Source organism: Talpa occidentalis, unplaced genomic scaffold, assembly GCF_014898055.3.
Source record: "Talpa occidentalis isolate TD23 unplaced genomic scaffold, MPIMG_talOcc4v2.1 talOcc4.17, whole genome shotgun sequence".
In the NCBI taxonomy this organism is placed as follows: Eukaryota; Metazoa; Chordata; class Mammalia; order Eulipotyphla; family Talpidae; genus Talpa; species Talpa occidentalis.
Window position 1 is genome coordinate 12,012,012 of NW_023601754.1, and position 14,980 is coordinate 12,026,991.

Here is a 14,980-nt window from a genome sequence, read left to right on the forward strand (position 1 = left end):
CCTGGAATGAATCCAACTTGGTCGTGGTGAATTATCTTATGGATACATTGTTGGATTCTGATAGCTAAAATTTTATTGAGGATTTTTGCATCAGTGTTCATTAGGGAGATTGGCCTGTAGTTTTCCTTTTTTGTGTTGTCCTTGTTCGGTTTTGGTATTAGTGTAATGTTGGCTTCATAAAACGTGTTTGGTATTGTCCCTTCCTTCTCAATTTTTTGGAAGAGTTTGTGAAGGATAGGCACTAATTCGTCTCTGAATGTTTGGTAGAATTCATTTGTAAATCCATCAGGTCCTGGGCTTTTGTTTTTGGGGAGGTTTTTTATTACCATTTCAATTTCGCTAATTGTAATTGGTCTGTTTAGGTGTTCTATTTCTTCTTTATCTAGCTTTGGGTGATTGTAGAGTTGTAGGAATTTGTCCATCTCCTCTAGATTGTTAAACTTGTTTCCATATAACTGTTCATAGTAGTTACTGATTATTCTTTTGATTTCTGCTGTGTCCGTTGTGATTTCTCCTCTTTCATTGATGATCCTGTTTATTTGTGCTTTCTCCCTTTTTTCCTTTGTGAGCCTGGCTAGGGAAAACCCCTGGCTTTTATATGTTCTACTTTTTTATGTTCCACAGGACACTCTATGCCTCTTTTTCATTTGCGAACTTAGTTTGGACTTAGCTACCTTAAACAATGAATGTGCCCAGTTATAGCATGGGGGATACAGCCAGGTGGGCAACTTAGCGGTGCCCAAAAATGTAGGTAAATTTTTACCTGTTGATCCAATGTACCCTTATTTCATAAAGAAAGTAGAAGACAGCATAGGATCCATAAGCTTAATTCAGTTGAAACCCAGGAAGAAATGTCTAGGTGATCAGCAAACAGGGATGCCAGCCTGAATCTTATACCCTAATGTGAAGGGAACAGAAACCAGGATAGAGGAGGTATGGAGAGTTGGAGCTAGGTTGCTGGAGAGGTGTTTGTTTTCCACTGTGGTGGAAACAACCAGCCCTCCATCCTATCCCCCCAACACATAGGGGTCCGTCATTTGATGTCCTATTGCCCATTTAACCTTTGTTTTTTTTTTTTTTTTTTTATAGAGGCATGTTTTTCTTTATTTATTTGTCTGCTTGTTTGTTTTGTTTATACATGCACGGGGTACAGTCAGAAGCGTGGGAGGGTGAGAGAATTCACCAGAGCCAGAGCGGGGAGCAGAGCAGGCAGAAGGACCGAAGTACACTGCTGAGGGAGCAGCGGGCGGCAGGAGAGGTCCGCGCACCATGTGGGACCCTCCTCCGGTGGCCGGGGAGCAGCCGGGGATCGAACCGGCGCCGCAGAGGCCGCGGGCAGCCTTGCAACCCAGCGCTCCACCGCTGCGCCACCTGGGAGGCCCCCATTTAACCTTTGGATAGGACTTTGGTTCCTCCTTGGGTAGACCAACAGGCAGTGGCCACCATACAAATAGAAAATGGCAGACTTGCTGTTTAGAGTTGGCACCAAGGGTCCGCTGACCTTGGCGGGCCTTGAGCCCAGGTTCTACGACTAGCCCACAGTGAATTTCTTCAAGAGAGCCCTTCTTAGTGCCCAGAGATGGTCACTTTGCTATGGGTACTGAAGGAGTACCCTGGAGAAATCCTAAAGAAGACCTCGCTTTTTCCTCTGCAAACATCCCCCTCAGTCCACAAAGGCTGACATCTACACTCTCACCGGTGCCTCAACCCCACTTGTCCAGGGAAAGAAAGTGAGCCTTTCCTGTGAGTAAAGAAATCCAGGCCTGCAAAAATGAAAAATGATGTAAAAAAATATATTAACTAACTAAATAAATAAAAGAAATCCAGGCCTGCTGTCTTCCTCCCCATCTTATGGATGATATCACCGAGACCCAGAGAAGTTAAATGAAGCTTGAGACAGGGTTGTTTGTCCTAGAGAGAGAATATCCCTTCCGGCCTCCTCCCAGTTTGCAGCACCCACCACACAATCCCCCAGGAGCTAGGACAGTGCCCATATGCATAAGTTTGATTTAGACAGTAGGTGCCCTGATAGAGTGTCTATTCTCCATTCTCTTTCTGTCCTGATCAGCTGGGTGCTAACGTTGTCAACACTTTCAACTGCTGGTCCTTTCTGACGTGGGGTGGAAACTGGTTTTGAGAAGGGAGGCTGGCAAAAGACAGCAGCTGGGGATCTAACAAGCTAGGATGGGACTCAAGGTCCCTACCTACTCTACCCAGGTGTGGACTCCCTTCAAGTGGCTCACATAAATGGCTTTCTTCATCTCCCGCTGGTGCCTGGTCCTGGCCCCTTTCCATCCTACTTCCTAAGGCTTGGGGGAACAGGAGAGGCACAGACAAAGTTTGGGTGGAAGAAACGGGGCAAGGGAAGAAAAGGCCATGGATCACAACTCTAGTTTCTAGGCATCTGGGGGCTTTCATAGCTACCCTGATAATAGCAAATCCCCCTTTCCTAGTTGTGGAACCTGATGCTCAGAGAGGGCAAGTGGTTCTTTCAGGGTCGTCCAGCTAAAGCTGGACTTCATGGATGAGGATGAGAAACTGTTCTGGGTGGGGCTCAGGGGCCCTTTGATAAATGAAAGACCCCATGCAATAGGCTGGGTCCTTGAGAGGCACAGGCAAGTTGGGGTGAGCTTGGCCAAAGCCCCTTGTGGGTCCCATTCCCCTCTCCCATCCAGCTCTACCCCTGCCCCAATAGGAGAGGGAGGGGGAGGGCCTCTTGGGGCTATGCCAGGAATGCAACCACACCAGGGCCTTGAAGGGAAAAGGGCAGCCTGCCACCCAGAAGGGTGGAAGCATGTGTGGAAGGGGGGCCACTCTGCTCCCCTCCTCTAATGTCCAGGTCCTCCTCCTCCTGGCAGCAGGGGGCCAGGTGCACTCCTTCTAGGGGCATCACCAACCTGGGAGCAGGAAGTTGGGAATCTGCTCTCCTCGGATGGGGCAAACACGAGGGAAGGGGCAGGTGCTCTTACCAGCAGCTACTCCCACCACCACTGCCATTAGCCAAGGCAATTGTTTCAAGAAATGTCCACCCAAACCCCAGAGCTCACAGCTCTGAGCCAGTTTTCTGAGCCAGGGAGGTGGGGGACCAGGAGGGAATAGGGAGAGGGGGGAGGGGAGAAAGGGCCAGAAACTCGACAGGAATTCCAGCCACTGTTTCTACGTCCAGTCTGACCCCTGACATCAGACTTCATGTCCATTCTCTCTCATCAGCTATGATTTTGAGAGTTAGGGTCTGTGACGTCCTCCCTGTACAGACAGGAGGCAGAGGCCAGTGGTTCAGCCATTGGTGTGTGTGGTAGGTGGGCCCTGCACCTGAGCCCCGCCAGCTCCCAGCTGAAGGGCTTAGCCACGGCACAAGGAGGCTTCCTATCAGTTGCTCAGGACGCCCGGCTGTGAACTTCCCAGCGCACAGGCTGCGAGGGACCTGCAGGGGTATCTAGTGGGAAGTCTGGTGCAGAGGCCCATGGGGGCGCTTGGTGTCCTTGCAGGGGTGGCTGCAGGCCTGTCGTGTGTCGTGTAGCTAGAAGCTCACAACTGGACACATTTCTGTCTACAGAGGTGCGCTGGACCACCTGCTTGTCCCGTTCCCCGTGCCCTATGGCCCTCCCCACACCCCTATGACTTTAGCTTCCCTTCTGCAAGGGCCAAGGGCCACGTGAGAGGACAGACAGCAGGGGTGTGGGTGCTGAGGCTCAGTGAGAGAGGAAGATGGACTGCACCATGGCGCCAGCCAGTGTGACCTCAGCCCTTGGCCTCATCCTAAGGAGAGAGGGATCTGTGCATTACTGTGGGTAGCTAGACCCTCCATAACCCTACTCTGAGTGCTGGGGGTAAGCAAAGCCAGCACCCAAAGCATCTAGGCAGACCCATGCCCAGAGGTGGGCTGTCTAAGGGGCTCTTGTGCTGACCCTGGCACTACCTCCCCAAGTTCTCCATGACTTATCTGAAGGCCCCCAAAGGGTAAAACCCCATCATCAAAGCCACCATCTTTGCCAGACCCTGAAGATCCTGGGAGCAGCCCCTAATGCAGAGGGGTGTGTGTGTGTGTGTGTGTGTGTGTGTGTGTGTGTGTGTGTGCATGTGCTTGTAGGTGTGTGTACGTAAGGGACAGGGAGTAGGAAAGCAGACTGGTGCATTTTGCTTTGTGACAGAGCTGGCCAGATGATTATACCTGTCTCTTAAGAGGAGAGAGGGGGCCCATACATCCCTGGCAGTTTCCCTCCAGGAGCTGGAGGGACAGGGTTCTGCTGGAGTCTGGCTTAGCCTGAGGCAGGGCCAGGAGACACCTCCCTGTGCCTGCTCAGTTTCCTCCCACCCTTCAGCCCATTGCAGCTCTCAGGGTCTTGTTCTTGGCAGCATCAGGGTGGAGTGTCCCGGACAGGCAGAGGGGCAGGCAAAAGGGCAGAGCAGGGAGAGGGTGCCATGCTAAGGAAGTCCACAGAGTGACTTTGACTTTGGGCAGGAGACTTAGCTCTCCTTAGTCAAATCAAGATCATTCTAAGCCTTATCTCTTGTTGTTGGAAGATTACATCAGAGGGTAGAAAATATAGTTCAAGTGCATTGCCAGCAGTGTCTGGCACGGGCAGGAGCGCAATCAAAGGAGTGTTCTTCGGTGCTGATCCCACTGCCCAGGGCATCAAATCACACCAGTTCTATAAGGTTTGAAAAAGGCAAGACCCAAGGTAGTGAGGGGGGAAGAGAAGGCTGCCAGAGGTGAGCTCTGTGAAGGACACAGAGAAATGGTGACAAGAAGGACAAAGGGCACAGGCAGGCCCAGAAGCCAGGGGCAGAGTGGCAGCTCTGGCCATCCCTACTGGATGGAACCTGGAAACAGGGAGAAAATGTGGGGTGTAATGTGGGGTGTTGGGTCACAGCTGGGTTTCTTGTCTCACACAGAAGCCTGGTCCTGACTGACAAGGGGATGATCAGGATGGCTTAGACATTGTTCTAGTAAAATTCTATGCAGAGCCTGGAAATCAGACTACAACCCATCTCTGAGCAGGGCAGGGCATCCAGAGCGGGCTTCCTGGCCCTCTTTTCAGAACCTTCTACCCTCTGGCCCAGCACCCCACTTCAGTGTTCCCTCATTCTTCCCAGCCGACCTGGGGGGCTTTATCCCCTTGCCTCAAGCAGTGACAGAGCTGGGGTCAACTTTGAACCTGAAATCCAGGGAGACCATGGGAGGTTTCTTCCCCAGAGTAGGGCTGGCAAACCACCCCCACTTTCTGCTCCCCTCAGCCTCAGACCACAGCCCCAATTCCCTCCAAGACAATTCTTTCCTGCCACTCCGCCCAGTCAGCTGCCTGTATTGATCTACCCTGGGCAGGTCTCTCTTTAAAATATTTCTTCTTGAGCCTTCCCAGTGGTGCAGCTTGAGCGCTGGGCTGCAAAGCTGCCCGCAGCCTCTGCAGCGCCAGTTCAATCCCCGGCTGGTGGCGAGGGTCCCACATGGCGCACAGACCTCTCCTGCCGCCCGCTGCTCCCCTCAGCAGTGTACTTTGGTCCTTCAGCCTGTTCTGCTCCCTGCTCTGGCTCTGGTGAATTCTCTCACCCTCCCGCGCTTCTGACTGTACCCAGTGCTTGTGTAAATAAATAAATAAATCTTAAAAAAAAAACTTCTTTCTAATATTCAAGCCTGCAGATGCTGGCCCCAAGGACTGCTCTTCTCTGCACCCCCAGTGCCATCCTCTGGCTGCTGAGCCCTGAACCCTCCGCAGACTGCTCACTCTCAGGTTCTGCTCCTATCCCCATCCCCTCCCTCTGCTGCTCCTCCCTTTTCAGGGCAAGGTGTTTGTCCCCTTCAGGCAGGCCATCTCCCCCCACCCTGCCCCCACGTAGAACAAGCCCAAGTCTCCAAAGCTTCCAAAGAAGTCCACCGTTTATACCACGATCCCTCAACCCAGACCCCTCCCCAGTGCACTGAGCAAACATGGCCAAGTCCAGGGTGACGGTCAGGACACTAGGTCAGGACCCCAACTTCTAGGGAGCCCTCTGGGAAGCACACTCTGTAGCCGGTGGAGGCCATTCCCTCACTGGCCTTCTACTTTCCTTTGGTGACTGGCCTCTCTGCAGGGGATGGGGTATGGAGCAATTTGTCCTGGCCTCTCTACTCAAGCTGCCAAGGCTGCAGGCTGATGGGTTCCCCAGAGGCAGTAGCTGATGCCATTTGCATATTCCTGGGGTCAGGCCTCAGGACTCCCAGGCACTGGGGCCCAGGAAACAGACTTCATGGACAGCCGCTCTCCCCATGACTTATGTTCCTTGAGTGTGTTCTGGCCTCTCCCCAGGGTGCCAGAACTATGTGTGTCCTCCCCACCAGGCTCTGAGCTCCCTGAGGGTGGGGACTTGTCCCATTGATCTCTTTTTCCTGGTGTCCAGCAAGGTCAGGGGACATTCAGGGATGCACATATTCATGTCAATTCCAAGGGACAACGGCGACATGCCATCAGGATGGTCCCGTGGTGCAGGCTGGAGGGGGCGGGCACCTGAATCTGGTTCTGCCCAGAGCCCCCAAGTTGTGCTGTTTCACCTCCCTCTCCGCTGAATAGCTCCACTTCCACCAGGGACCCCCCAGGGCCTCCAGGACTCCCCTAACCAACAAATGAGGCCTGCTTCATTAAAAAGACACTGGACACCACGAGAGGTTTGTCGTGGGCTCTGCTGACCAAGGCTATGGACGACTCATCCTGTCTGTCTCCTGCCTCAGCTCAGCAGGTTTCCTTGCCCGTGCCAGGGGGGCTCGCACCGTGATCGCTGTGCAGGGCAGCTCTGCCTTGTGCACTGGTAACCTCGTGCACTGTCTCGGTGCCCTTTTCAGCTGCAGGGGTCCTTGTGGGACCTCCTTCTTTTCTGGGGTGTTTGGGGCCTGGCTCTGCACAGACCTTCTTCTGGTAGTTTCCCTGCAGCTGCCCCAACCTTAGCTGGGTCTGCTGCCTCGTGAGAGACTTTTGAGCTGTGGACATCCGCACCACCGCCTGCATTTCCAGGGGAAGCGTCATGAATAACCATGGGCGTTGGCCCCACCCATTGCTCCATGAGGCCCTTATTTCATCCCGCCCCGTCTTGTGCCAGCTACCTTGTCCCAGTCCACCAATTTCAGCTTGGGCTCCATCGGAGGGTCTGTCTTCTGGCTGTTGACTGAGGCTACAGCCCCATTCTCCATGGAACCCTAGAGATACAGAAGATACAAGTAGATTACTACAGAGGGTGAGGGAAGAGGGTCCCAGAGGGGGTGCACCCCCCATAGTGGGGAATGGGGTGGTCAGAAGCCAGCAACACTGAGTGCACCTGAAAACAGGAATATGCTGATGTGGGTGGTACTATTCTCTGCACAAAAAGAGAGACAGAAAGATCTGGGACAGTAAAAAAACAACTGGCTGAGGGACCGTAGGAGAATGGCAGCTGTTAGTGGGAATGCCCTGCGCAAGGGTGTCCCTGCCAGCCTTCCCCCAGGTCCCTGGCATGGTACCTGATATGACGTCTCACCCACCTCAGTCCTTCCCTGGTAATTCAACAGAGTCTGTGGGCCCCAGGCTGGATCAGTAGGTCCACATGCCCACAAGAAAGGCAGCCCAGCGCAGGGGAGCTGTCCCTCCAGAAGCCCCCACTGTGGGTCAGCAGTCACACGTAGGGCAGCACTGACAGAGCAGTGTCCAAATAGGCTCAAGGTTAAACCTGACTAACAGCGAGGCAAAGCCAGGGGAAATGGAATGTACTGGGAAAGTCACAGAGCCCCGCCGGCGCTGACGTCTCCTGGCGTGAGGCTGGAAAGGGGAAGCTGGCATGTAGGTAAAACTCAAGATCCCCTGCAGGAAGGGTGGGGACAGCACTGCCCATGTGGGCAGGGGCTGCCCTCTGTGTCCCTGTGACACAGGGGACCATGGCGCCCTGGAGGGGAAGTGGAAGCTGGGCACTGGTGAGAGCAAGCGTGGACTGAGGAGCCAGCTGTGATTTCTACTGTTGCAATTCTTACATTTTTGCTTCCAAATGACCTACAGGAGCTGAGGGTGACCCTGTCCATGCTGGCATTTTCTGGGACAACCCTTTCATAACCCAACTTTTGTGCATCTGTCTTGGTAAGTATAACTCACTATATTTTTAGTCTTGGTCACCAGTCTGATCCTGGAATTAAAAAAAAAAAGCATCTTCGATGATATCTTCAGGACAAGAAGAGTGGATGTTATAGCATATCACAAAACAAAGCATCCTAAACAGTGAATATAAGTGGCAGCTAATAATTGTGTCCCTTCTAATTCTGTCACACCCTCAAACAATGCCAGCATGCCCTCAAATCTCTGAGCCATTGATTTCCCTTCCCTCCTGGAGAGGCATTTTCTCTTGGCCACCCAAGTATTTTCTTAAGTAAGATGATCTCATCGTTCTCTGCACCTCCCACTCACTGCAATTCCATTTGTCTCGCAACAGAACAAAAGGTCTATCTTGGGCCTCTGGTTTTGGTCTGTGGCGCCTTTTTCCGATACCCCTGACTGGCAGACACAGGTATGTTTTGGGTCCATCCACCCAAACAACCACCAGAAGCAAGAGAAAGGACCTCTTGGCTGTGGGTACCAAGCTCTCCTATAAGCCACCCATGCTTCTGCTCACCAAGGCTTGGCTGTCTCCTGGAAGCTGTGGTCTTTGCAGAGTCTTCCTTCTGCTCAGCTGTCTGCCTTAGTTTCCAGGGATCTTTCCCAGTTCTTCCACTTTAGGACTGGATAGCTTTTTCCTTGTCACCAGGAAGTTTATGCCCATAACTCCAGCAGCCAACACTGTCTGTTTTCCCCCAGGAGTCTTAGAATGCACCAGTCTCTAAGCATAATGGTTGTCCATGTTCCTCTTCCAAGGTGGGTGATGGAACCAGAGCAGAAGCCAGCAGTGCTCAGCCCCCTTCGTCTGCACATCCCAGTTCATGTCATGGGAAGCCCCCCTTGTCTGCCCATCCTCTGTGGCCCATTCACTTAGTTCAATGCCCCCCCCACCCCCAAAGCTTTTTCCCAGTCTGCTCTCACGGTGTGGCATGTGGTGTGGAGAGCTGGTGTGGTTCAGGGTGTGGTTTGGACCTATTGATCCGTTAACTGGAGGGCCACAAGGACCTGTGATGACAGCTGAGAAGCCTGGAGTAGTAATGAATGGGAGGCCATGGGTGGTGGGAAACAGAAAAAGCCTGGGCGATAAATCATCAAGGGAAATTTGCAGGGATGGGAGCCCCTGCTCCATATCAGCCTCTTCTTCCCTGACTGATGGTCTCAGAGCTGTGTCACCATGGCCCCCTTCCTATTCCCTCAATTCTAACCTCCTACTAGGGTCCCATCACTGCTTTCAACCACTCATCACTGGTGCGTGTGCACACACACTACACCACACACCCCCCTGAGTGTCCACAGTGTGCCAGAGCACCAGCTCAGAAGACTCTCTGACATCTCTCTGTGACACTGGTCTTTTTCTTACCCCAGGAGAATATCTCCAACTACCCACATCAAAGGCTGGCCCCAAAGTCCTGCTCTGACTTCCGACACCACTTTCTCAAACGTAAACATATTATTGTCCTCTGCAGATTGCCTTATCCTGACCTTCCTTTGTTCATTCATTCCAATTCTTGCAAATCTAAGTGTGAAATCAAAACTATATTTTATTGGTAGGAGCCCTTGTTTCTCCAACTGAAGACAGCTAGCATCATCCCAGGAAATCTATCTCAATTTCCCTGCACTGATTTTTTTTCTATGCTCAGAACTTCTCTACATTTAAAGTCAATCCCACATATTTCCATACTCCTCTCCTGCCGTGCCCTTGGATTAACCCTCATTTCCCCCTCTAGTTATCAGGGGTGACCTGTCATTTCTAATGCCAGGGTGTGGTGTGGAGAGCTGCTGTGGTTCAGGTGGTTTGGACCTGTTGGTCTGTACATTGCAGGCCACAAGGACGTGGGACAAAGGCTGGCATTTTCCTTCTTCAATGTCACTCTGTCCAGGATGATGACAGAGATGAACTTTCATGAACCCTCACTATGTGCCCAGCCCTTTAGTCTTCATAACTGTAGCAAGTGGGCATGGTTATTATTCCCAAGTGCTAGATAAGGGCACCTAGGCATGAAGCAGACACACAGCTAGAAAGGGGTGGAGCCAGCAGTTAGACTCTGGAATATTCTCTTAACCACACATACTTCTTCCCTAGCCATTCCAGCCAGAAATGAGCCCTTCATTATCCAACTGTCTAAAAATCATATTTCCCCCATGTCCCACTGCCTCAGTTCGTATTTATCATTTCCTGCCTCTTGTTTCTACACATTCTGTAATTTTCCAGTCCAGTGGTGGTAGATTGCAACAGGTTGGGAAACTATAGTTTCAGATCTCAGGCTGTCTAGGATGGGCTCTTCCAAACACTAGATGTTCCACTCATATTTCCTCAGTGGCAACGTTTCAGTGCTGGGTGTTTGCAAAACAGTCAAGGTTCCCTGAGACACCTGCTGAGGGGAAGCTTGGCTGCTGTGGTAGGGCTATGCAGGGCTCATGTGCCTTGGAATCTAAACAAACAGGGTGGACACATCTGCTTAAAGCAGAGAGGTGGCCCAGGACACTGGCCACAACATCTTAAAATGCCACACTGGGAAGGATGAGACGGTAAACATACACAGGCGTCAAAACTCCAGTATTCTAGACCATATGTTATCAGTGCCCTTTGGTCGAGTATATAGGACAGGGGTGAGCAGCACTAAAAGTCCCCTAAGTTGATAGGAGATTGCCAACATTTTATTTTGTCAGATAAAAGTATTCTTTCCAATTACCATCAGCAACTTTTCCTAAGTGAAAGGACATTTCAATACCAAATAAGTATGGCATGAACATGTTTGGAGGGAAAACAAAGGGCAAACCTTTCCAAGGAAGGGCATTTGGCAACTTTCCACTGACATTTAAAAAATAAGTTCTATTTAAAAATATTTTCTGGACCTCCCTGGTGGCACAAAGGGTTAAGCACTGCACTATGAAGCAATCTGCAGCCTCTGCAGCACGAGTTCGATCCCCGGCCAGCCAGGGAGCAACCCATATGGCGCAGCAGATCTCTTCTGACACGCCCGCTGCTCCCCTCAGCAGTGTATGTCAATCAATCTGTCTGTTCTGTTCCCCACTCTGTCTCTGGTGAATCCTCCCACCCCATCTCTGGCCTGCACCCCAGCTCTTGTATGCATAAATAAATAAATCTTTAAAAAAATAAATTAAAAAAAAATTACTCATGCAGGCAGACTCAGACAGCCTCTCCTGTCTCACATCTCGCCTGCTGCTCCTCTCAACAGTGTATTTCAATAAATCCCCCTTTCTGTTCTCAAAAAACAATTATAAATGCAGAGAAATGTTAACCTAAAATTTTGTTTTGAGAGCAATAATTTGACATAATTGTTTTCTTGTTTCAGAGGGTCCTATGTTTTAATGTTTTACTTGAAAAACAGACACTGAAAATTCAGTTTCACAGAGAGATGTTGGCTAACAGTGGATATTCCAGGTGAAATGTTCCAGGTGAAATGTGGGGAGTGGCCCTGGAGGAAAGGGAGTGGCTCCTGCCCGGGGCCTGGCTCACCGCTGGCACTCCCAGCACGAGGGGTCAGGGACTCTCACAGACATCTGTGGCTCTTGATGTACATGGACCGGGGAGGAAACGAAAGGTTCCCCTTCAGAGTATCAAAAAGATATCTGGGGCCTCCCTGGTGGTGCAGCGGTTGAGCGCTGGGTCGCGAAGCTGCCCGCAGCCTCTGCAGCACCAGTTCGATCCCCAGCCGCCGGGCGAGGGTCCCACATGGCACGCAGACCTCTCCTGCCGCCCGCTGCTCCCCTCAGCAGTGTACTTCGTCAGTCTGCCTTTTCTACTCTCCGCTCTGGCTCTGGTGAATTCTCTCACCCTCCCGCACCTCTGACTGTACCCAGTGCTTATATAAATAAATAAATAAATCTTAAAAAAAAAAAAGATATCTGCTTCCCCATATTCACGCAGCACTTTTTACAGTAGCCATGATTTGGAAACAACCTAAGAGCCCAAGTGCATGCATATACGTGTATGTAAACATAGAATGCTACTTTGCTATGAAAAAAGATGAAATCTTGCCAACAGCAATAACATGGAAGTACTCTGAGAATATTATGCTAAATCAAATATTATGCTAAGTCATATGGAGAAAGACATGTGGCAGATAAAGAAAAAAGAGAACAGGGGCCTCCCTGGTAGCGCAAGAGGTTAAGACGCAACCTATGAAGCTATCCGCAGCCACTGCAGCACAAGTTCCATACCCGGCCAGGGAGCTACCCACATGGTGCAACAGACCTCTCCTGTCTTGCCTGCTGCTCCCTTCAGCAGTGTATTTCTGTCAGTCTGCCTGTTCTGTTCCCCACTCTGTCTCTGCTGAATCCTCTCACTCCCCCTGCACACACCCCTCTGGCCTGTACCCCAGTTCTTGTATGCATAAATAAATAAATCTTTAAAAAGAAACAAGAGAATAAGCAAAACAAAGCAAAATCAAATTTAGATTTATGACACAAGAATGGTGGTTACCAGAAAGGGTGAGGTGGAGTGGGGTAAACAAGTGGAGGAGTTCAACTGAATGCTGGTGGATGTACCGACTTCCGGTACCTAACACGGTATGTACAGACGTCGACATATAATGCTGTGTACCTGAAACTTAAATAATGTCGGAAACCAGTATTACCACAATAAGATAATTAAAAGTACATGTCTGTGTGTGTGTGTGTGTTGGGGGAGGGCTGGAAGTAAGCTGTTCCTGGCCTCTCCCTCTTTCTGCTGTTCATCTTAATCACCACTTCGGACCTGGAGTCACCATGTAGCAAAATCACAGGCGATAAACTTTGACCAATAAATCCCAGAATAACCATATAAACGACGTGCTTTCTGGGTGGCTCTTGGAATCACACCCTCCCTGACACAAACCCAGGTCATTAATTACAAGCTCGTACGCACCTTCAAGGAGAGCCAGGGCCAGAGCACAGTGGCGGTGCCAGGAGCAGAAATTCCCTTAGGTACAAGGAAGTGTCCTCTAGCACATCTTTCCTGACTTTTCCTTTTGAGTCCAGCGGTGAGACTTCAAAAGATCTAAAAGCCTCCATGTACAGAGAAGCCCCTGTAGTCCTACTCTGGGGGCTGCTCAAGTCTGAACCTGGGGGGCAGTGGAGGACTCCCAGAACTGAGTCCTGCTCAGAGCCTCAGCATCACACACTTGGATCTGGGCCAAGGTTTCTAGACTTCCATGCCCCAGTGTTTATTTTATAGTTGAGCTGGGTGGCTCACCCTTGAATTCCACAGGCAAACACCATCCGTGAATCAGAAGTGTGTAAAGGTCATTCCCGGGACCTACGGTACAGCTCAAACTTTAAAAGACTTAAAAAAAATGTTTCATGGAAACTTCCACAATGCATTATTTAAAAGATTCTCCTAGGGGGGAAAATCCTGAAAGAAAGAAAGGAAATCTTTAAAACCCCCAAATGTCACAAAGCGAAGAATATGTTTTTTTTTCCGGTACTTGGAAATTGTTCTGGGTGATGCCTTTGGATTGAATATGTTCCTGTGTTTGGCAAGGGAAATGAGTAATTTTGTAGTCAGACTCATGCTGGATTCCTAAGAACAGCCAGTCCACGCATGGATGAGTGTGGCCGATGTGGGATAGCCAACCCACCAGTGTCAGGTGACAGGAGCAACCGGCTACTGTCCTGGAGCAATGAGGTGGATCTGAAGACCCTTCAGACCTCATCCCCTTAGGAAGGCAGGCCGGAGGACCGGCTAGCTAGATGTACTTTTGTGGTCAGATCCCAGGGTGTTTGGGGAGGACCTCGGTGAGGCTAGAAGGGCAGAGCTCGGAATGACAGTCTCTTGTCCCTTATGCCTTTCCCTGGACTGTGTCCCGAGTTTAAGCCTAGCACCTGCTGTCTTGCTCCCTGCTTGACCCCCAAGGGGTTTGCACTCAAATGCTTGCGAATCGGTGTGTTAATGACTAGATGGTGACATGTTTGGGTTCTGGGGCACAGACTTGGTGAGGCCAATGGTGTGTGAGTGGAGCAGGAAGGAAGAACTCTGCGTCAGGGACTTGCAAAGTCTGTATGTGCTTGGCAAGAGAGGGTCAATGTGCTCTGTCAGGAGATGATCAGGCACTGGCCATCCTGAGCTGAGATCGCTGGACATGCTAGGCTATGAGAGCATGGAGGGTGAGGAAGGCATTTCCATCTCTGTAGTGCCTCCAGACATAGTCCCGGGGGCCAGGGGAAGAAGCCAGTGAGAGTAGCGCCAACCCTAGCCTCTCCACACAGCGCCAATTCCCGGCTGGTCAGCAGGAGTTATTTCTTCTCAGGTCAGCCCAAGCCTCACAGAGATGGTCCTCCCTCTTTTTCTGGTCACCCTCCTCTGCCCATTGCCCTCACACTCATCCTTGGAACCTAGGAAGACCCGAGAGGGGTTCCCTGCCAGTTTCCTGGGGGTCTCAGCCAGTTCCCCCAGCACCTCTGGCTCTCAGAGGCTGGGAAGAGCCCAGGCCACTCATCTAGTTCTTCATGCTGCAGACTGAACAGCAAACGAAGGATGTGGTTGCAGACCAGGCTCAGACTTCGCTATCACTTGGGCATGGAACCTGAGGATCTTTCTCTTGGAATAAGAGGTTGTTTCTGGTGGTATCCACCCCTCCCAAGTTCCTGCTCTGTGTTCAGAGACAGGGCAGATGCCATGGTTAGTGAAGCATAGTGAGTTCATCAATCAGACAAATTTTGTGTGCATTGGAAACATGTAGGAAAATTCGTTACTTCCACAAGGAAAGATGCTGTCAGTTTTCTCAACACATGCAACACCAAGAAACAAAAAACAAGAACAACAACAACAACAATAAAAAACAAGCAAAACCATGAAGCACCCTTTTACTATAGGAAAAAAAGAAAAGCAACACGTGTAGCAATTCCTGGCTACTGTCACTTGGTCTTGACATCAGGGAGGCTGTTGGGAA

At 50.7% G+C, this 14,980-nt stretch overlaps 1 protein-coding gene across 1 annotated transcript in view; it reads right to left on the reverse strand.

Annotated features, from left to right (window-relative positions):
* FA2H (fatty acid 2-hydroxylase) overlaps nt 1-14,980 on the reverse strand; it is a 48,877-nt gene that overhangs the window by 14,322 nt on the left and 19,575 nt on the right. The window contains exon 2 of the mRNA XM_037516140.1: nt 7,076-7,168. Within this exon, the coding sequence (XP_037372037.1) occupies nt 7,076-7,168 (93 nt within the window). The remainder of the gene's footprint in view (nt 1-7,075; nt 7,169-14,980) is intronic.